This window comes from Citrus sinensis, chromosome 4 (assembly GCF_022201045.2).
Source record: "Citrus sinensis cultivar Valencia sweet orange chromosome 4, DVS_A1.0, whole genome shotgun sequence".
In the NCBI taxonomy this organism is placed as follows: domain Eukaryota; kingdom Viridiplantae; phylum Streptophyta; class Magnoliopsida; order Sapindales; family Rutaceae; genus Citrus; species Citrus sinensis.
In genome coordinates this window covers 22,648,597-22,672,477 of record NC_068559.1, presented here as the reverse complement: position 1 = coordinate 22,672,477, position 23,881 = coordinate 22,648,597, and the positions used below count along the sequence as shown (strand labels likewise).

At 39.1% G+C, this 23,881-nt stretch overlaps 2 protein-coding genes across 2 annotated transcripts; one reads left to right on the top strand and one right to left on the bottom strand.

The window, feature by feature from the left end:
* Positions 1–370: 370 nt before the first annotated feature.
* LOC102609886 (uncharacterized) lies at positions 371–19,924 on the bottom strand. The gene is made up of 13 exons (XM_006484481.4): positions 19,302–19,924; positions 18,415–19,141; positions 12,328–18,305; positions 10,213–11,714; positions 9,579–9,842; positions 9,186–9,406; positions 7,810–8,081; positions 4,392–7,431; positions 4,177–4,309; positions 2,827–3,347; positions 1,826–2,731; positions 1,403–1,585; positions 371–980 (listed from the first exon to the last, which is right to left on the bottom strand). Exons 1-13 carry the CDS (start codon positions 19,643–19,645, stop codon positions 783–785), a joined length of 14,289 nt encoding a protein of 4,762 aa, XP_006484544.1. The 5' UTR covers positions 19,646–19,924; the 3' UTR covers positions 371–782.
* Positions 19,925–20,461: 537 nt separating this feature from the next.
* On the top strand, positions 20,462–23,790 carry LOC102610193 (endoglucanase 5). The gene is made up of 11 exons (XM_025101484.2): positions 20,462–20,690; positions 20,816–21,028; positions 21,340–21,540; positions 21,626–21,712; positions 21,797–21,961; positions 22,048–22,171; positions 22,266–22,429; positions 22,560–22,893; positions 22,991–23,056; positions 23,136–23,177; positions 23,278–23,790. Exons 1-11 carry the CDS (start codon positions 20,493–20,495, stop codon positions 23,565–23,567), a joined length of 1,884 nt encoding a protein of 627 aa, XP_024957252.1. The 5' UTR covers positions 20,462–20,492; the 3' UTR covers positions 23,568–23,790.
* The last annotated feature ends 91 nt before the right edge of the window (positions 23,791–23,881 follow it).

Genomic DNA, 23,881 nt, shown 5'->3' with positions numbered 1-23,881 from the left:
TTTTTGTAATTTTGCATTGCGATGCCCAATGCCCGTGCACCAACATTTGGAATATTCTCAAGAATCTCATTCTAGATGAGTAGAGTTTCTCTTTGTTAAACACTCTTTTGACTCTCATTCATTTTTCTCAATTTTTCCTCATATCGCTTTTGATTGACTAATCAGTCACCAATGCATTTGATGATTCAAACAAGCTTCGAATCTATTGACTGGTAAAATCAATTTCAGACTAGTAATAGTTGTAACGAGCCTAAGTTCTTTTTACATGGACTGGAAATGTAAAATCTTCTAACAATACTAGGATTACAGAGGAACTGGTTCACAGTCATTGTTAAATTAATTAAACAAGAAAGAAGAGAAGCTCCTCATATAGCACAAGCAACATGGATTGAACTCGACGTTAAGAATATCATCACTATCAATTTACATTTCCATTTGTACATGAGCACACAAAACCATGTGCACACGAAGCGCCGATGTGAAAGAAGAACAAAATTATGCCAGTAAAGTCATCCCTATATAAGATCACGCAACACTAAAAAGGAAATGTTCACCTCAACTTCACTCTATGACCGGTATAAATCCCAGAAATTGAACATTCTTCAATTTCCTAGGTTCTTTTTCCTCAATTTTCTTTCTTTTTTAACCCATAACCCAAAAATATGGGGGCAAAAAGGGCTGTACATAACAACTACACCTTTTTTTTTCTTCGTACACAGAAACATGGAGAAACGCAATATAGATGAGACAATAAAACTCATCATATTGCCTGAAACAATTTCTTATGCCCTGAAAATTCGTATGGTTTTCGTAACCTGAAGCCTACAGAATGGGCACCTGGAAACAGCAGAGGAGCATCTACGACAAAGTACATGACCACAAGGAACGATCGTTATATCAACTTCATTGCTCAAACAGACCCGACACATCCATGCTGATTTTGCTGTATCAGCTTCTTTTGCGGCCATGTCACCCCTCTCCTGCAATTATACCCATAATATTGAGAATTTGTCATTGGAAACAATCCGACACAAAATTGTAACAGTCAGGTTGTATATAAATGGGCAATATCAATGGCACATCATTAATAAACAAATAATTACACTATTTTTTCAATGATGTTAGTAAAAAAATAGCTAAGTCACATCAAACCGAACAAAAATATTTCATTATGACATAATGAGCCCAATAAGTGTTCCATTGAGTCTGGCTGAACAAACTAAAGTGCCGAATTAATTAACAAGCCTCAGTTTATCAGGGGTATACATAACATTTTAATGGGTGTATAGAACAAAAACTTGATTTTCAAATTTCATTAGTTGGGGTGTCCAGAAAATGGTACGAAAACTAATTCTGTGTGTTTGAATAACCCCTTCCTATTTCAGATATGCAAGAGATATACCTGCTCAAGCAAAAGTGCAGCCTGGGACACTTCCAATTGTTCTTGTAGGGTAATGGTCTTCTGCAGTAAAGACTGTGTCTCCACACCCATACTGACTCCAGCTGCAGAAAGCATCTCATGAACTGCCTGAACCAGTTCTGCAGCTGATACTCGTCCATACTGTAGCTCTTTACTGAGCTGCGGCTGTCAAGAAGTAAGGTTTCTCAGTTAAATGCTTGAATATGAAAGAGGATAGTCCAATTGCCTTAAAAAATCGCGATGGCTTTAGAAAGAGCCATAGATTTAGGCAGAAATACACAATGTAGCAGGATATCACAAGTTTATGACTGGCCAAGAGGTCAAGAGAGAAATTAGATCGTTATTGCATTTCTACAGCAGCCATGATAAATAGATCAATTATCTAAACAAGTGAGAGGCCCGAACCTGAGAAGTTTTATTTTTTCGTCTTCTAGAAGTCTCTGGCAACTCATCATGAGATATGTTATCAGCTACTTCATCAATATCCTCTGGTATGGTTGATGTGGAAGCCTCATCAGCCAACATGCTTCTGAATGAGAAAACTTGTGAAGAAAGAATAGACTCGGTCACTCCTGCTGCGGTTTCCACCTTTAATCTATAGAGTGCTTGACCAGCTGAAGGTCTGACATCCTCTGGAACTCTACCATATTTTAATTTCTCTCCATTTTGAATGCGGAATGCAACTATCTCTCCCCTGTAAAATGGCCTTAATGGATGAAATTGCACTCGAAGAGCATCTTTTGAGAGTATTTCTTTGCCAACCAAGCCATTACTCACAGCTTCAAAATCCCTTTTGCAAGTAGAAAGTTTCAACATATCAAGAATTACAGTATCAGAGCCTTCAGGACAGAAAAACAAGGATCCTACAGGCAAGGGAATGGGAGAGCCTAAAACTTGACTCACAACAATTGCAATAACATCAAGGACAGATATATAGCCTGGAGTTTCAGCAACTAAAATATGGGTCTCTGAACGGTTGAGAAAGTAAAGCCTTTGATGTTCAAAACCATCATCACAGACTGGAATAAGGGAATCCCTAGCAGCAAGAGTTATATCTATAGCTTTAGGAAGGAGCAAAAACCGAGTATGAAGACACTTAACAAACTGCAATTTCTTGGCAACAGTTTCTAGTGAACTCTGTATGGAACCAAAAGTTAAATTATTAATTGTAGGAACATAAGTGGCTAAGCTATTCAAAAGACTCCATACAGCATCCTGAAACGATCTGCTTAACAACTTCTCTTTGATATCTGCAAGCGAGACAGATCCAATATGGTCTAAATTCCGTATATGCCCTTCATGATTAAGTTCCTGCAGCACATATTTTGCCAAATAAACATAAAAGTCCATTACCAATAACATCTAATAGAAGTTCTAAGTGTGGAAGTTAAGGAAGATTAATCTACCTCTATGACAACATCAGATAGCTTTTTGATGCCCAAGACTACACATAGTCTCTCTGGAAGATCTGGGTGGACAAATCTTAATCTGGAGGTTTCAATACATTTCAAATAACGAGAACCATAAGAATCAATGCACACACATAATTTTGCATGAACAAGTCTGCATCCGTCATCTGGGATAATTGTGTCTGATTCCAAATCAAACCCACCAGACATGTTTGCCTCAGTCCCGTCACAGACAAAATGCAAAATTTCCAACACAGCACGAAGTTCATTTGGGTTTAGACGCTGATACCCAGATGCTTTCTGGAGATTCAGGAGTAGATCCTTCGCAGAAGCAACTGATAGCATGTCCTGAAGTCCCAAATCTTTGAGAATCTTTACAAAAGGAAGATATATAGTAGGAAGTTCAAAGGCAAACGGTGATAGATTAACTGACAAGCGCACAAAAAGACGGTTTGCAGTCACTAATCGTGTCCCATTTGCAACAGGCAAAAAAGCCACTCTCCGCAGCTCTGTTAAATCTGCGTCAAAGTAATAATAACTATGCAAAGTAAGTACTTCCAACAAATTATCAAAGAGTAGTAACCTAACAAGTTAGGAGAGTTGAAGAGTTCAACATTAATTTGGAGAAAAAAGTTGAGTAGATTGAAGATATAGAAATTTACAAAAGGTGAACAAGATGTCCATTAGCCCCAAAAACAGCCAAAGAAATTACAAATAAGAGAGTATCTCCAAACAGAAATAATGGTTAGAAATGGCAAGTGTATATTTGGTGCTCCACCGAATAGCTAAAGTTTTTGGATTGGATGTGTGACATGTCTAGCATGATATCATACCCAAAAGTCTTTTAGGTCTATGTTTGATTGAGTTCCTAATACACATGCCAGGCTCATCTAATTTAATTGTTCATTTGGCCTGCAGGTGAGAGGGAACAATAAAGTTATTCACATTTTAAGTATAATGTTCAGTATCGCTATGCGTACTACGGTTGAGCTCCCCAACTAGCAGCTTCAGCTATTATACTCCTATTAAGTACCCAAAAGCGGGAGAAGCAGGATTTAAATACAGACTTAATAAACACACTGCATTGCTTGTATAATAACAGGATTCATTCGAAATAATAATAATAATAATAAGGAAATAAACTCAAGTAAAAGCGAATAAGTTTCAGCATCAGTGTCTAGATACCAAGTGTTTTCCTAAAACCAATACTAAACATTTAATACTTGTTAATTCTCTGAAGGCCAAACAGAAATGTCTTGGATGAGTTTTTCAACAAAGTCAAAAATAGGAGGAGGGCGGGGAAATAAATTCATTAGGGGAAAAACTATAGATAGGCATGAGAGCTACCTGAAGAGGAAAGGGAACCCCAAATCTTATCCAGGTATTTCAAAATTTCACAGCAAGCTTCGTCAATAGTCATCATGCCTGATGTGATCGGCCAATGAGAAAGAGTGTCTTCGCCACCATTTTTTCCAGTTAACTGAGGCACATTTAGTCAGTTTCACATCTGTTTGCAAATATTCTATTGAATGACAGTATAAAATATTCTATTAAATCACCACCTGCAAATGTTTTAGGACAGTAGAAAAAGTTGGAGGGCTCCTCAACTGGAGTGCTCCCCAGGAGTATTCAGGTGGAACAAAATTTTGTCTGGAAATAAAAGGGGCGCAACTCCAGGCAAGAGGCCAATCCTTTGAGATAATAGCTTCATTGTATGATGTAAGAACCCTCTTGCCAGCTTTCTTACCATAGACATTTGGCAAGCCTAGTTCAGCAGGTACACAAGCAATCTTGCCGAATTGATTACAGAAGTTATTTCCATAAAGAATAGCAAAGTTTGAGAACACAGCCTCAACAACAGAACCAGCCAGTAGCCAAATTTCCATTGAAACTTCGTTGTGTGAGTGGATCAAGTCAGTCTCAAATTCATCAAAATCTACTTGAGACTTCAAGCATTCATTTCCAAGAAACTCAACCCTTTTGGCACATTCAAGAATTATGTCTGCTTCTGTTGAAGTTCGAAGGCCTGTTTTCCGTAAAATTCGAAGCCAACCCTCTGTACCAAATCTCTCTCCTGGAAATTTCTTCCTCTCACCAGAAAAGACAGATGTTAATATGGCATCAGAGGGATCGTACAGATCCTTGGGTTTGTACAAATCTATGGTAAATTCATCAGCATTTCTTACAAATTTAGTCTCCTTCAAAACATCAACTACAGAAGAATCTGCTTCTAGGTCTTGCCAATTAGTATACAGATAGATCAATATATCCTCCTGCTCAGAAGTTGGTTTTCCTTCATATCCAGGCAACCCAAACTTTATCAGTATCTGTTTGTCATGCAATTCAAGGACCCCAAGGGCCCGAAGTAAAACAAATTCAATTGAATCTGAGGAATAATTAAGGCATCGCTCATCACATGGCTTAAGGAATGAATTTGAAGCAATCACACACTGCTCTTGACCATTCAAACGTGTGCATGACCCTACAACCGTTCTATATATAGGCAGAGAACGTAACACTTCATGTTCTTCTGTCCCATATTTAGAACTATTAGAGGAGAAATCATGTGCAAAAAGTGTGAAAAGTTCATCTCGGTCTGAAGCTGAAAGGGAACTAAGTTCAGGAAAGTAGCCAGCATGTTTAGCAGCAACAAGCTTGGAAGCAATAACTTGCCCTAATGATTGACTGGGTGTAGGGAGACAATTACATGAGGCAGCACAATCCATGAAAGCAGTATCAAAAATGGGAATGTTGCACTGGTTCAAGAGTGACAACAACCAAGGATACCTCCTTTTGGCTACTTCAAAAGCCGTAATGTAAGTCTGGAGTGATTCAGAAGTATGATTCATAGATAATCCAGTTGGATCACTTCCTGTTGCTCCCACATTTGTGACACCATTGCCAAGAACTGAACCTGAAAGCGGAGGTGGAATGAAGAGCAGATGACGATCCCTTACACGGCATAAAATCGACCGACCAAGAAAAGCAGGAATGAGAGGCCAATCAGAAAAGAGAGAGAGGTGTTCCGATGACCCACTGAAACTTCTCCAAAACAATTTGATCCACTCAGCAGACGGACCCCCTTCCCCACCAGAACTTGTATTCTCCCAAGAAAACCATGGAGCCATGTTTGATTCCATGACATGTTCCACCCAGTTATTGTTCAAAAGCAACCTCATATGACTAGCTAATAAGTGAATAGAGAAACTTTTCAATTTCAGCAATGATTGTAGGACAGATCTTGAAAAAATACCAGCCAAGATTGCTCTATCAAATACTTTTGGATGGATAAACTTTGCAGCTAAAGACACCATTAGTGCCTGGTGCTCCTTGTCTCCAATCCAGAGTTCAGTAACCCCCAACCTTGCTAGATGATTTGTTGCAGTTGGAAATGGTAAGGTTTTGAGCTCAGCAGCTATCGATAACAGCTTTGGGTCTATATTTCTATTGCTTATGCTACTGCTACCCGCAATGGTGTTTCTCTGTAGTATAGGCCCTCCAGACCTACCAATATCTTCAACCACTACGCGACCAAACTCAAATAAAGCCCTCCCCAAACTAGTCACCATGTCAATTGCATCACCTGAACCCTGGGAAGATGAGCCATGAGAACTACGCACATGAGGGATTGATACTGAAGCAGAACTGCTGCTCACTTCATTATGTGCTCCACCCATAGTATTAGAGTCAACAGGGTCAAGTGATGCATCATCTCCACTATAGCTAGATGATTCTAGGAATTGAATGTCAGACAAGCAGTACTCTAGAACATCTACATAAGTATCAACTGATCGGAGAACAATAGATGTTGAGGTGACCCTTAGAAGATCCCGGACCATTTTAGGTTTAATTTCTCGAACTCTAACCCCCACGGCTTTAATTTCAGTCACCAATTCCCATGGTACAGAAAACACCTGATAGTGTTCCTTCACAAAACTACAAACAGTAGCAGGAAGCAGATTACCACCCACCCCATTCCCAGGTTGAGACAGAAACATACCTTCCTCAGCCTTGACAAAGTTTCCTGAGTACAGCTGCCATACTGGAAGATCAACGAGGCGAGTGTAGAAAGGTCTTACCACTTGTTCAATAAGGCATTCCCAGTCTGCCTTAAGCACTTTAACTGGTATCAAGTTACCATCTTCAGGTTGACTAATAAGAGCCTGACAAATAGATGTTGGCCAGAAGGAATAAATTTGATCCCCATAAACCTTTAAAGACAAGGGAATTGCACGACCTGCACTTGACTCAATAGAAGAACTTGAAGGTTCTCTTTGTAACTTCTGAATTTCCACCACCATTTCAATGTAGGCATTACGAACACAACTCATCAGTTCTCTGTTCCAAGCTTCAATCAGATGATCTCCGGTTTCTGGCCATCCCTCTAACAAATCTCTTCCGTCCTGGTGTTTAAAGAGACAGCGACCACCATTGTGCTGCACAAGGAAACATCCTAGTACAGTCACTGGTAAATTTGTATCACCAGACAAAGGAAGAGGAGACATAATTGAATTTGATTCATGAGCATCAGTGGGAAGACCATCCCGGGATATATGTGCAGCGACTCCAGCTACAGGTGTCAAGTTATAAGCTAGATATCGTCTGCAAAAAGAGGGAAAAAAATGTAATATATAAGTAAAAAGATGCCATGAGAGACACCCTTTCACATAATGTTCCAGATGCTTTTCTGTTTGTACCGAAAACAAAAACGGGAGGTAACTATATAGATTTTGTCAAATTTCTGGCTGTCTATAGGAAAATAAGTTCATGGACGGTTGAATTTTTCCTTTTCCGCAGATAGAAAAATAATCATTTTCAAAAATAACAATTATAAGATAAGCTACAGAGTCAAAGATCACCTTAGTTTCAAACAAAATCAACAAGTTCTTGAGAAAACATAACATTTAAAAAAAGCATGTTTCGCTGTATAAATCCACAGACAGAGAAGGATGTCAAAATAACTTTTTGCTTCCAACATACCTATCAAGAGCCATATTTCTTGTTTGCCCAGAACCTAGGCTAAGTGCAACAAGCCATTTGTCAACAAATCTAGTTCCTCCTTGGAGCAGGTTCACATCTACTATGTGCAACTTAATAGCAGCATTTGAACTACTAAATAGCCTTGATATTTGAAACTTCCTCCATTTCTTCTCTGAAAACGGATTCCTCATCACAGCAGATGATGGATCAACGCATACCAGGTAATCCTGGCAAGGCTCATCAGTGCCTTCTTCCCATGTTGAAAATGATACCTGAAAGCAATTATATATTTCCAAAAAACTCATGAGACAAAATTTATAGAGCAACATGGCAGTTACAGCTTTATAGAAAATAAACTTGATTTCCATGACATCTAAACAACTATATGATTTAGAACCTGCAAACAGAGCAGGTTTATTAAGGCTAAAGGGGAGATTTTTCTTGTTAAAAATAAAAATCATTTAAAGAAACGATGAATAAAGTCAGCATAATGTGGATTTGAATTTGATTGCTGCTTCAAAAAAAACTTACAAGTTTCACATTCATGAATTGGGGGTATTATTCACTAAAGAGAAGGCCGAAGTTAATGTTAGTAAGGTTAGCATATATATGCGCCACTTTCATGCACTATTTACTAACATCAAAACCTAAAAAATTTATTGACATGGACAACGCATAATCATTCTTTTCTGTGGAAGTTTTACTGATGGTAAAGATAAGGCAGCTCATAAATGTTCCAGTTACTAGAATGACAACTTCTGTACAATAACAAAATCAATTACTAAATTGATGCAAAATCAATTTATAAATAAATTGGATTAACAAGAAGCCAATAAATTTTGTCGTAGTTAAAAGTGTTTATATACTCCAATGTAATACAGATGGGAATTGAATAGACTTTGTACTTATGTGTGTATGTATGACTGAATATATGTATGCCCCAAGGGCACACATATTAAGGGGACAACAATATTTGTGTGCAAAATTTGAGATTGATAATAGCAGTAGACAAAATTCTTAACTGAAGGCTGTTCGTGATTATGCAATTATCATATCATATCTGTCTACTTATATACTGTATTCTACAACAATGCAATGCATTAACCAATCAGTGCTTAAAACAAATATAGGTAACAACATCAAAAAAAGATCCCAAACAATCACACAAACACACATGTGAACACACACGCACATTCGCTATTTAAAAACCAAGATAAATGTCAAATGAAATTTTATCTTTTCTTATGACATGACAATATACATATAGATCTAAATGAGACAAAACATTTCATGCTGTACGACTCTAGCATGTGAATAGGCACGAGAAAACGTAACAGAGCAAATCATGCAATTAGAGTAACGTGCTCTAAACATACCTGCAGAACTGACTTCAGAAAAATAAGAGATCTAGATGCATGCTCTAAATATCTCTCAACTATTTGCTTTACTCTCTTCAACCCCAACTCAAGTCCATCCTTCAAGCACTCTGATGATAGAGGCATGCGGATAACAGTCGAATCTAAAGATGACCAGGGCATATTTTCATCAATCAGCATTGGATTAAATTGATCACGAAACCGCTCTGTCAAATTAGTACCTGCGATCACAGAAGGAAAAAATGGAAATAATCCAATACAGAGCTCTATAAGAAAAAGCAGTTTAAATGGAATTGCCTAAAATGAGGTACAAAAGAATTTTCCAGAAAAAAGCAATAAGTATGAGCACGTTAGAGAAATCCAATATCCAATGAAGATGCGTGAATGAAATACCTAACAGAGAGAACTCCTTTGCCGAAGGACTATGACTAGAAGATATAGCCAGTGCCAAGCCACGTGGATCAAACATGTAATAGTATCCACCAGAAACTATAGACAGGAAATCACATATGAAATAACAACTAAGCAATCCCAAGCCGTAGTTAAGAATATCACCCCGAAGTCTCCAAGGGGGTAAAAGTTGGAGACTACTAATTTCCTCCCGACTCAAGATGGCCCCCTCCAGAACGGCAACTAAGGCAGGACCTTGAAATTCACCTGTTCCAGCCACAATTAAGTGCAGCATTCAGAATAATAAACCAGGGAAACGTTGTAGATATAGTGTTGTCACATACCTCCAATGTGACAAAGAACATATAATTATATACAATTTACAGAGTGCAGAATTAATTAAAGATTTTCCACCCATAATTTGTGTAGTTTTTTTTCCTTTTGGTCTACTGACCATTTTTTACCACAAAGCATTCACCACTGCCCCTCTAATACTAACAACTGCTTAGACTTTTATTGCCAAACAAATGAACAGCAAGAAGATAATAAGTATTCCATTAACCTAAGGATCCTTCCTACATTATATCATCACCCTACAAAATTAAAAAGAGAACACATATAGAATTAAATTGATTACCTAAATTATGCTGTAGCAAAGACTGTCGAGGATGGTCCCTCTTGTCAAAATAAAGGTGTAGCTTCTTAGCTTTACAGCAATCTGCCAACTCTAGAAGGTCGAACAACAAGAAATCATTGCTCCCATAACATGCCAGAAGCTCACTTATTCTAGCAAAGTCCATACATGGGAGATCTTTAGTCATGTCTTCATCTACCAAAGAGAGACATCGAATTGATTTTACCCCCAACCTGTCTGCCAAATCATTGCTGATAGATGGATGAATAAAATGTTTCCCAACAAGATTGTCTTCTATCCATGGTGCATCATTATACACAAGATCCCGAGCAAACCTCAGAATTCCAAAAGAATCTGGAATTAATAGAGTATTACAGGCCTCAAACAATGGTTTGTCCAAGAAACAGTCTGAAACAGCTTCAAGGATGCAACAGACGAAACTTAACTGATCAGTTGACAGCGGAACACCTTCGACATCATTCTGTAGGCGTTGTAGAACACGAAAATAGTCCCAAATATCAAAACTAAGTCTCACGCCTAATTCAAGGAGCAGCTCTCTAAATTCCGATAATTCAGATGGGACAACATACAAATATGGGGTAAATTTCACAGGTGAATCAAACGCAAGAGCACTCGGAGACACAAATTCATCTCCAATCCAAACCCAAGCAACACCATCCAGAGCTGATTTAAGAACCACGAACTCATCAGTACTAATATATTCTTGCAATTTCGAATAAAGAGTTGGAATTCCCTTTTGAAGCGCAGTATCAATACCGGTTTCCCTCAAAGAATGCAACTTAAGCTGGCCATAGGACTTGGATAACTCAATAAGTTGTGTGGATAAGACATCTATGCTTATGCCATCCATCCAACCAAGTTTATGTTGTAGATACATTGAGCCACATTCTCCATCTAGTACATGCATAGAGAAAGACACCAACCACATCTGTGATTTAGGTCTCACATAGCATGGAGATGCTACTTGGTTACTGCTTTTCAACCAAGGTAGTCCCAGAAAAGGTGGTTCAGCACACACAGGACACCAAGGTATGGCCCTCATTTCAGACCAAAAGTTTTCTCCTGGTTTATCATCAATTAAGTTGTCAACAACATAAGCAAAGTCCAGATCACCTTCTGAATGGTTCTCTTCTCCCACTGAAGTGTCAACACACTGAACATCAGCAACCTCATTATTCTGGATAAACATAGGATTCAGCACTTCAGCACCATTGCTTTCTCCCTTTTCAGTTGAAAGCTTAGGTGCAAGAGTATCCAAACATTTAAATAATCTCCATCCGTAATCTATAGCTTGTGAGTCCCTAGAATCATGGAACATCGACACCGATCTAGCACAATCAAGCAACCCAGTAAAACCCAAAGTTCTATTAAGCCCGAGGCTGACCAATGTATCCAAAGTTTCAGGATCAGAGAATTGGTCTGAAGGAAAGAACATTTCTCCATGAAGCAACTTTCGTAGCTCAGGGACACGAGGATCATAGAGCCTGAAAAAACTATTATAGTGAGGGAAATGATACTAGCAAATATTTTTTGTGATGCAGATAAGTTTAGTCGTGCAGACAGTAAAAGGTAAATACCAATTCAAAAGACTGAGAAGCTATGTCTATGTAAAAATATTACCAATTTAAAAAATTGGGTAGAAGTAATAGACCAACAGCACTTATCAGAAATAATGACTGCATGAAGATTGGGAAAGTGAGGATGAGTAAAATTGTACCAGGATATAGATTGGACGCCAGATATACTATAAAGCTACATCCTTATTTTAAGATGAGGTTATTCATCATCATGGGCTAAATTAACACATAAAAATTAACATGCTTCTTCAGTGTTATGCTCGTGTCTCTTGATCTTATGATTTCTTAACATATATCTGTATAATTTGTAGTAATTTTTTCATTCAGTATCTTAAAATCCTCTGTCCAATTCCAACAAGTTCTGAGTAAGATCAAATTTAACAACCTTCGCATCTAATATGTGTTTGCACAAACCTAACCACTTCCTAAGGGATTTACCCGTGTCAACAAACAATTCGAAATGCCTCAAGCTTAGCATCATCTCGAGAAAGTATTTAGATTGAAACACAGAAATACAAACCTGGATGGTGCTTGCCAAGATCCATTGGCTGCCAAAACAAAAGAGGCCATTGAAAGTGTTGATTTGATGGATATGTCCTCTTCAATCAGAAGCTTCACATCATGCAGAATAGCTGAAAGAGCTCCCTGTTGTGAAAGGAATTCTGACATGCGGTTGAGGACATAAACTTTGTAGAATTCCATCCTTGATGGCTCTCTAATCTGTAAATACCTTTTCAAAATGATTCTCTCCCTCTGTGATTCTGTTCGTACAAAATCATCATGCAAAAGATCATCACAAACACCATCAGGTTTAAGCCATTTGATCGGTTTACTCAAACTAACTAGATTTCTACTTCTGTATGACTCAAACACAGGGAGGTGTCTAATGATGTCAATTTGTGTGTCACACATTTCCTCTTCAAAGAACCATTTTGACTGAAGAATAAAACTCCTAAGTTCGTGCAGCTCTGCTTCTGATGCACAACAGAAAAGTTCCTCAACATTCTCAGGTGTACCAGCAATTGCTAGAAATGCATTTAATAAACCACTAGCTGTTGGAGGCTGCACATATCTTTCCAATTGTGGATGTTCTAACTGCAGGTTTCGACTCAAGAATAGACAACCTACTTTCAGCAGCAAAGAAGACATGTTTTCACTCCACCCATCATCCTTAATCACGCAAGAATTTTCAGACAGCTGAAAGAGATAATTATCTGCAACAGGAAGAATAGGCCACTTAGAAAATATTGAAAGGTCTTCACAAGATGATTTAAGATAGCTCCAGAGCAATCTTATCCATTCTAAACTTGGTTGGCCCTGATGACCAGGGGACCAAGTTATCTTTTTTGCACATTGCCATTCCACAGGAAGTAATTTTATAAGGAGCTTCTCGAGCAAAGGGCAGGAGAGAAAAGAAATATTTGATTTCCCATTCTGAGCTATGTCACATAGTTTCGCATGAACTTCTTCAGGAATTCCACAGTCCACAAGCTGATTTGAAAGTGAATCCTTGAGAAGACCATATTCATCCCCACGCACAATGTAGATCCTTTCACCAGCCCCACTCTTCTCAAACATAGTAAATGAACCATTGGCAAGAGGTAAAAGAGGTAAACCATATAAACAATCAGGCCGAACAGGAATTACACAATCAAACAAGCAATATTCAAGTGCCAAGATCATTGCACTCCGGTCCTTAAATCCACGCTTTCGCCGAATCAACAGTGTCCTTAACAATGTTGGTGTCAGAAAATGTAAAGAGGGGCAAACATCCATAAATCTCTCTACCACTGGCTTGGAAACAGTCACAAGGGGTAGCCCAGCATCTGATAATGCTTCAAGTAGTTCATGTGTCTTATAAAAGGCAAAATCAGGAAAAATAGCTTGCTTCGTTGAAATCCATTGCCCACCTCTAGCTTTCGTATATAGTACACAAAGACTATTATCAGCAATAAACATGTAAAGTTTCCGCACCAATGATGCCCAGGGTTCTAAGCCTATTGTTGTTGGCCAATACGAAAAATACAAATCACCTGGGCCTATCTGTGATGCAATTTTTTCAAGCAAGCGAGCATAAGCAGGCGCAACAAGAGCCTCAAGGAGATAAATATTCCAGTCAGAACGTTTTTTCCCTCCACCAGCCATGTCATTTCCAAACCAGATATCCCTCCGATTAGATGACAATTCAAAGTATGCATTAACATGTGCAGGAAGACCAGTACTGATTGGCAGTGGTAAAAAGCAGAAAGCACGGCCATCAAAATTCTTTCTCTTTCGAATTAAACCTGAGGAAATTTGAAATACATCCGAAGTGCCAACATTCTCTGAGTTCAGGACATCACTTGATTCCCCATCCACCTCAACAGAGTGTATATATGCAGCAACGGAAGCCCAAGGAATTGAATTAAAGCACTTTTCAGCAACTGCAAGATTGTTCTTTGTTCGCCCACCACCTAAACATTCACCAGTCATCCAATAGTGAGAAACACCACCAGATGAACTTTGCTCTGTCACAACAATCTGCTGACATTTATATGGCAGGTTTCTATTTATGGATTTACTCAATTTCTTCAGCAACTGATCTTTATCCATCTCTTTATGCTGCTTTCCATCAATCAAATTAAATATATTATGCACCATATTGGATTCTGTGTCTGGATCAGTAATACATCTCCGGTGCACACGTTGCACTAGTTGCATTTCATAACCTGTTCCTTCCTTGACAAAAATGGAGATAGTCTTCACATTGCGGAGAAAAACCAGAGCATCAGAAACCACATTAGAAAAAGAAGCAAAAAGAGACAATACATCTTCTGGTGCATAACCTTCTTTCTTTATCTGGCTTCGGGAAGCAAGAGTAGCACTTCTTAGAGGGAAACGGAAGAGGGTGCCAGGAAATGAATGCTGCAAGTCACAGCCAAAATGTAAGAATGGTGAAAATTGATCAGGAAACTGCTCCAAAATTTTCCTCCCCACAAATTTAATCCGCAGTCCAGGGTGGGAAGGAGATATCCCAGGCAAATTACAAGCATGAGGATCAAACATAACAATGTTTTCCCCAGAAACAAATGTGGGAACATCAGTAAAATGATACACACAATTAAAACCCAACCCAAATCTTCCAATTGCAAGAGGCTTTTCTAATTTGCTTTCTTGACCAATACGCGAGATTGCAAAAAGATCTTGTGGACTGAAAACAGAGTCATTGAAACTATACAATGCAGGGCCCTGCCAATCTGCCATTTCAGGAGAAAGAAGAGAAGAGGTACCATATTGAGTTTTGTCCAAGAGAAAGACCACCTCAGAAGCTCCTGCATCCTCAGCATTTTGAACCAACTCAAATAGTGTCCCAGGTCCATCTGCATACATTTCGAGTATATGCTTAAGCCTTGTTGTCAAAGCTTCATGCTGTCCAAATGCTTCAGCAGCCCCTGATAAACTCAAATTCATTGAATCAGCACTCTCTGCAAGCAAGATCCTACGAAGTGAACAGACACCAAGCTTCTCTGCAACCTCATTAGATATATTTCCATGGACAAATTTCTGGGATGCTCTCCTAGCATTCAAGTGCACTGTAGATGCATCATTAAATGAGCTAGAAAAATCATCAGAGCCAAGCAACCAGGGAGCATCATTATAAACTAGTTCACTGGCAAGGAATAAGCTGCCTGACACATCTGGTAAATATATCTTAACTTGTTCATGGAACTGACCTTCAGCCAGATGCTGAACTATTAGTGTGGCGGACCTTGTTTCCTGCAAATCAAGAGGAGAAGAACCTTTTTTCATGGCCATTCTACATAAAATATTAGCATAATCAGTGGGCTTCAAAAATTCCCTAATGCCAAGCTCCAGAAATAATTCCTTAAAAACCGCTAAATCAATAGGTATAACACGTATATAAGGAGCCAAATGAAGAGGACCATCAAGCACAACTTCATCTGACGTTGCAAATCCATCTCCCACCCAGATCCAACGGCACCCTTCAAGTACAGCTTTTACAATATCCATTTCATCTGAACTGATTAAGCTCATCAGTATTGAGTATATCTTTGGCATTGCTAAGGCTAATTCCTGGCGGAGCACTTGATCATTTACAATCTCATTGTTTTTCCCAAGCTCTAGTAATTGGGCCGCGATAGCACTTCCTCCTGGTGGGGATAACCATCCAAGGTTATAAGATAATGCAGTGGAAGAGCATGCACCATCAAGTATTCGCATGCTTGCTGAAACAATCCATAGGTCTTCTTGTAGCCTTACAAGTTTTGGAGGAGCAACAGTGGATGACACTACGGGCCATGGTAAACATTCAAATGGAGCAGAAACTAACACAGGGCACCAGCAAATCATCCGGAGATCACTCCAGAATTTTTCAAGATCAGACTTCAAGTTGCGAGGCCTGAATGCAGTTGCAGCTCGTGAAAACATTCTGTTTACAGTTCCTTGATCATCATTCAATTGATCAGGCAGCCACTTCATAGCATTTACTTCTAAGTATGAAAGAAGCACTTTACCTCTTGAATGTGCCCTCTCTGGGTCTTCATGCAATAGCCGTTCTACCTTTCGAGCACTTTCTATGACTGTCTCAGGAGACACGGATGTTTTAAGGCCCAAACCCTGTAGCATGTCCAAAATGCCAGACTCTTGGAAAGCGCCACAAGGGAAACTATCAGACTCTTCCAGTAGAGCACACAATTCTTCATTGCGAGGATCATAGAGCACTTGAGGACTCTTAACAACACCACTAGTGGTTGGGACAAATTCCAAATTCTTCACACATTCTCTGAAAGATGTGTCTTCAACACATAGCTGCGGCAGACTTTGTAAAACAGAGAGCATGACTCGGTCACGAATTTCAGGCTGCAAGTCTCTGATTCTGCAAAACACCTGCCGTCGGTAAAAACAAGCCTTACCCATCCTCTCAATTCCGTAGTATCCTAACAAAATATCTTCCTCAATACCTAATGTGCTGCTGATAAATTCAACTCCCAGAAGACCTTCTGGGACATCTAAAGGTGGTAAATACTTTCGAGGATTTTCTAGATCAGAAAATTGGAAGGCTTGAGCAGATCCTCCACCATAAACTCTATAAATGGGCAACCTCTTGCAATTTCTTAAGTTAGAATCATTAAGACAGTCTCTCATGTACCATTTTGAATCAAGAAGAAAACTACGAAGCTCATCCTTCTGTTCAGTTCTCAAGTTTTCAAGACTTATTTCACTGGCGTCATTTGAAGAGAATGTATCAAAGATGGATCCCAAAACACCTGCATAATCAGCATCATGTACATAATGAGACAAGTCTGGATGTTTGATCCCATAATTGGTGTCAAGTATCTTGCATCCAATCTTCACAAGGATTTCTTGCATTGCATCAGAAAGTTTCTCCGTATTAATCAGTTTAGACTGTCTTGAAGCTCTATACAAATGCCCAGATGCTGATGGCAATATGGGCCAATCGCCAAATAGTGATAACTTTTCACACTGATTCTGAAGATATTTCCAGAGAAGCACAAACCATGAAGAAGGAGGATGACCATCACAATTCTCAGGATCCCATAAAACTTTGTTTTTGTATTTCCAGTCAGCAGGTACGAATCTTGGAAAAAACTGAAGGAAATAGTGAATATTGAAATTAATAAGATTTGCTTTTGCAGACTTCGCAATGGCAGAAAGTCTGCTCAGTGTATTGAGGGGAACATTCCGATCAATTATTCGATCAGAAACCTTCTGAAGAAGCCCGTATTCTAGTTCATTGCAAACAAAATACGAAACCCCTTTAGACACTTCACAAAACATTCCAAAACTGCCATTTGCTAATGGAAGCAGAGGCAAGTTTTTCGCATGTGTACCAACATCATCATCTAGAAGGTCTTCTAGACAATATTCCAATAATATAAGCTTGCAAGATCTGCCAACAGTAGTAAGATTCTTGCATTTACGAAGAAAGCAGCGAACTGTTTCAGGAGTGACCACTTTCTGCTGAAAACCACAAGCACATTTCAAAAACATGCTGAACAAGTGATTGGGCAAATGAACAACAGGCATTTCTAGCTGCACCAGGGCATCAGAGAGTTCCTTTCTTCTAGTAAACTCCTCATCACAAAGAAAAGCTTCAACTGGTGATACCCATTTTCCTCCTTCAACATCTGAATACAAAACAGAAGCATTGCCAATGTTTCTGTATATATGCTCCACTAAGATATTCCATGGCTCTTCAAAAGTACCACTAGGCCATAAAGAATAGTAAGAATTTGATGGACCTAGCAACCCTTGCACTCCAACCAGCAATTTTGCAAAAGCAGGGGCCACAACCTCTTCTAAAAGGAACCTGTTCCAGATAGAACGAATTTTTCCACTTCTGTCCATGTCACCTCCATACCAAATACCACGACGGTTTGAGGAGACCTCAAAGTATCCATTAATTTGCACTGCTAATCCAGTCCTTACTGGCAATGGAAGGAAACAGAATGCCCGTCCAAGCTTCAGAATATCAGTCTGTTAAAAATCACCATGCCATAAGACAATACTCAGTTCGATAAAGAACGGAAATAAATAAATAAAAGAAAATAGTTGCAAAAGAAATATATAAGGGAAATTGACTTACAACAGATGTGTCATCTGATATGCAAGCCGCAACTGATGCCCATGGAAGGAGGTGAATATCATAATCTTTGGATGCAGAGGCAGCAAAAGTACCAATCCTGCTAGATGCTGATGCCATTGTTTGTACAACATAAAAGGTATGGATTTTCTTTTCAATTTTGTCCCCAGTCATTGCCTCATTCAAGAAATCCACTGAATAGGCATCCATCTGGCTTTCATTGGAAACGGGTAACTTGGACAATCGCAGAAGTCCTTGTCGATGCCATATAGTTTCATCACTTGCTGAGCTGACAGAGCACGAATAAAGCTTCCTTGGCTCAGGTTCTCCAACATCCCAGGTATACATTTCAACAGACAGTACACTTTTGAGAAAAAGTAGTGTAAAAACACCTTCCTCATAAAGCTGAGCAAACATGGAAGAAACATTATCTTCAGCGTAGGCTTGCCTTGAGAGCTTACTCCTTGCAGCCTGATCTGCATTCCTCAAAGGGAAACGGAATAAAGTTCCAGCGAAAGGGGTTTTCATGTCACAACCAAAAGCACAATACGGAAAGAACTGATCTTTATATTGTGAGATGGCTGAAGAACTAACATACTCAATTCTCTTCCCAGGATTTGCTGAAGACACATTTGGTAAGTAAACACCTTGAGGATCAAAAAGAACAACATACTTCCCACTCACAAATGACGGCAAATCAGTTAGATGATACACCGAATTGAAACCAACCCTACAAAAATCAAAACAATCAACACGTATGTCAATTCTAATGACCAGATATTTTAACTAAATCTGCAAATTAACTCTCCTATCACACATTCGTTTTCTATCCTCAACATTACTCATATGAAATAAACTCTCTTATGATACTGCAAATGTATAATCCTTACCCAAATCGGCCTGTCTTCCAAGCCTGGCCATGCTTACTACTACCACCAATTCTGGAAATACTGACAAAATCCTCTTCACTGAATACAGCGTCGTTGAAGGCCAAAAGAGCGGGGCCCTGCCACTGAGCCAAGCTACTAGACAAGAGAGAATCAGAAGCGTGGACCCTGCGGTCCAGGCAGAAGCGGACAAGTGTGGCGCCGGCATCATCGGCGTTCTGAATGAGTTCCTTGAGTACAGTTGTGCCTTCCGGATAGTTCAACAACACTTCCCGGATCCTCCGAGTCAGGTCCACTTTCTGACCAAAGTCTTCTAGAAATATAGGAGACGAAGACGAAGACTCCATTTTGAATTCTTTATAATTGTTATTATTAGACCATAAGAAAGAAACAAATGATCTGTTTACAGTTTAAACTCATCATCTCTAACACCTTTGAGGAATAATTGACACAGCAAACAAACAAACAACTTCATGAAGGCTTGAATTCATTCATTCGTTCATTCATCCTAACTGAACTCGTTGTAAAACTGTGAATTTTCACATCTCAAAATTTGGGCTGATTAAGAAAGCCCAACAGAGATGAATCAAAGAAGAAGAAAGAAAAAATTTGGCTAAGAAGAGGAAACTTGACGAACACGCAGATCTAACCCCCTGTTTTCATTTCTTCATATTTTAGTCCAATTTGTTTTCTCGGTTACTAAAATGCCCTTCAATGAAGCTCGGTCCTGAAAGTTATGGTCTGATCAATGCCCATTTGACGGCCCGGATGTCATCCCATTCAGCCCATAAACTACCCAACCCATTCAAGCCACCGACCATTATACGTGGCACAAATCTACTATGCCTTTCAGACTGGAATTTACAAAATTAATAAACAAACCAGAAGTCTCAGTTTGGCTACCAAAAGGCATACGTACGTGCATACATTTTAACAACGTGAGTACCTCTTTCCTTTGTTTTGTCAACTTATTTTTGGAAATTAATTATCACTTGAACGTGAGAGCTTCAACTATTTGACCAATCATTATACAAAATATTCTTCAAACATTCCCAATCTTCTTCGTCCCCTGCATGCTGCATATGACTCTATATATGTATCTGTATAGACATTGCAATAAGCACTAATAGGCCCTTATTAATTGTACTGTGTATATCATTTGAATCAACTCATCCAATATTCATCGACCCACAAATGAGGAGCTTAAGCTTTTGTATATTCATCTTTCTAGTTGCTTTCAAGGCAGCAGCCGATGCCGCGGAATACAACTACGCCGAAGCCCTTGACAAGACCTTTCTGTTCTTCGAGGCGCAAAGGTCCGGGAAACTACCGGAGAACCAGAGAGTTAAGTGGCGAGGAGACTCCGGTCTCAAGGACGGGTCTCTTCAAGGAGTAAGGACCTAATGTTGCTTGAATACGAACGTCTGCCCCTGACAATTTTTAGGAACATTTAATTACATGTATGTCATTTGCAGGTCACTTGTATCTGACTACTTCTTTTCTTTTGTTGGGTGAAGGTGGATTTGGTGGGAGGATATTATGATGCTGGAGATCATGTAAAGTTTGGACTGCCAGCAGCATTTACCGTTACAATGCTTGCATGGGGAACCATTGAGTACAGAAAAGAGATCACAGAATTAAACCAAATGGGTCACGCTCTGTGGGCCATCAGATGGGGAACGGACTATTTCATGAAAGCACATACTCAGCCTAATGTTCTTTGGGCACAGGTATGACTTTTTCTGAATGTTAAAGAGTTTGGTAACCTATATAAAAAAAGTTTACGATACACACAACCAGCCAGTGATAACATGTGCCATGTTTATATATATAACAAGAATTCATTGGGTTGTGTGCGGATGATTCAGTACCTCTGATGTATTATATATATATATATATATATATATATATATATATGTATATATATCAATTAACAAGCTTCGCGATGCATATTGTTTCATGATTACAATTGATGCACAGTTACTTGTGATGGTATAATATCAGTTGAAGTTGTTAAATTTTGGTTTGAAAAATCATGCAGGTAGGTGATGGGGATTCTGATCACTATTGCTGGGAACGTGCTGAAGACATGACAACTCCAAGGGAAGCTTTTAAACTTGATCAGTATCACCCTGGCTCAGACCTTGCTGGTGAAACTGCTGCTGCTTTAGCTGCTTCTGCCATTGCTTTTAAGCCCTACAACTCTTCCTATTCTGAACTTCTCCTGCTCCATGCTAGACAGGTATGACCCCTAAGCACATTTCAATAGTGCCAAAAGTGCTTCTCTGTGTCTGTGCTTCTTGTATTAAGCATTCAATCTGTGGCAGCTTTTCTCGTTCGCTGATCGATTTAGAGGCTTGTACGATGATTCCATCAAGTGTGCCAAGCAGTTCTATACTTCATCCGGTTATTCAGTAAGAAAAATCTCTATATCCTTTCCCAAATTGCTCATCTAGCCGTTGCATAAATGTTCTTAAACAAATTCTTTAATGACAAAGGATGACTTATTATGGGCTGCAACCTGGCTGTACCGAGCAACTAATGAAGAGTGCTACTTGAAATATGTCGTCGATAATGCCGAATACATGGGTGGAACTGGATGGGCTGTCAAAGAATTCTCCTGGGACAACAAATATGCTGGTGTTCAAATCCTTCTCTCAAAGGTAATGGCCATTCCACAACTTTGATATGATGATAATTTTCTATTAAGGCTGGATTAGAAGAGAAAATTAATCAGATTGCTCTGCAGGTTTTGATGGAGGGACGCGGCGGTGCATATACTGCTACCCTAAAGCAGTATAAGGCCAAAGCAGATTACTTTGCCTGTGCCTGTGTGCAAAAGAATGCCGGTTACAATGTACACTTAACTCCTGGTTAGTATTTCCACTGCTGCAAAATCACATCGAATTTTATCAGTTTCAGGTTAATATTTCATCTGTATCGATTATGGTTTTGTTTCTTCAACAGGGGGCCTAATGTATGTGCGCGAATGGAACAACATGCAATATGCATCTGCTGCTGCATTTCTTCTCTCTGTGTACTATGATTATCTCTCTGCTGCAAATGCCAAGCTCAATTGTCCGGATGGCCAAATCCAACCTCAGCAGCTCTTCGATTTTGCAAAGTCACAGGTACACAAGCAAGCAACATTTCTTCAGATTTAATTTAGTCACATGTCAATGTCCTAACAGTTTTCACACATCGAACATTTTTTTCCTATTTACTGAAAAATATGTTTCATTCTTTCCTCTTATGTCACAGGCTGATTACATTCTTGGTAAAAATCCCAACTCAATGAGCTACTTGGTTGGATACGGACCAAAATACCCAGTTCATGTTCACCATAGGGGCTCTTCTATTGCTTCTGTGTACAATCTCCACTCCCCAGTTGGATGTGTGCAAGGATTTGAGACATGGTACCGTCGCAATGAAGGAAATCCCAACGTCTTACACGGAGCCCTTGTGGGAGGTCCTGATCAGAACGATAAGTTCACCGAGGACCGTTCCAATTACGAACAAACTGAACCTACACTTACCGCCTGTGCTCCTCTCGTTGGCCTGTTTTCAAAGCTACAGGGTTCATCTAAAACTTCAGGTATGGCCGTTTGTCTACTAGTCAGAACTTGAAATATCTTACCCTATTTGAAAATTGAAACAATACTAACTCGGCTCCCTTTGCAAAATTATCACAGGATACCATCGTAAAGAATCAGGAAACTATCCCAAAGAATCAACGGTACCCCATCAAACAACACTAAGTGAGTACACATGATACTCAAATTTACAGATTCTTTTATCTGAGTTATGTCTGCATCTCACGAAATTTTGATTCTACAGCTTCCAACAATCAAGAAACAGCAGGACCAAACTCGAACACAGGTCAGCAGAAAAACTTGGAATATCATATACAAATTGAGTTAAATTGTTTTATCTTTCGACAAGCTTTAACATTCTGGTGGTTGTTATGGAATTGATGCAGAAAACCCAGTTGAGTTCCTTCACTCGATAGCATCAACATGGAATGTTGGTGAGACGACGTATTACAAGCACAAGGTCATAATCAAGAACACATCTCAAAAGCCAATTACAGACCTCAAGCTCACAATCGAAAATCTCTCAGGATCTCTATGGGGTCTCTCTCCGACTTCAGAAAACAGAACTTATCAACTTCCTCCGTGGCTTAAAGTCTTAAAACCGGGGTCACAATGCACTTTTGTTTACGTTCAAGGAGGTCCCCAAGCTAAGGTTTCCGTTTTGAGCTACAACTGAAGAGTTTGAAGAGAAGGATTGACTTTAAGTTGTGCTCAGGAGAAGAAAAAGAAATTTTCCAATGTACTTTCTTCTCTATTTGCTGTTAATTTTCGACTCCGTCAATTTCCTTGCAACTGTAAGCGCAATCGAGCACCAAATTGAACAAACAGATAGTTTAATATATTACAGGATCCCTTTGGTGGCAACATAATTTTCTTCCACTGTTATAATTGATTCCATTTTATAATAATCCCGAAAGTAGAGGACTCTTCATTTTCCTCCACTGTTATAATTGATTCGATTTTTTAATAATCCCGAAAGTAGAAGACTTG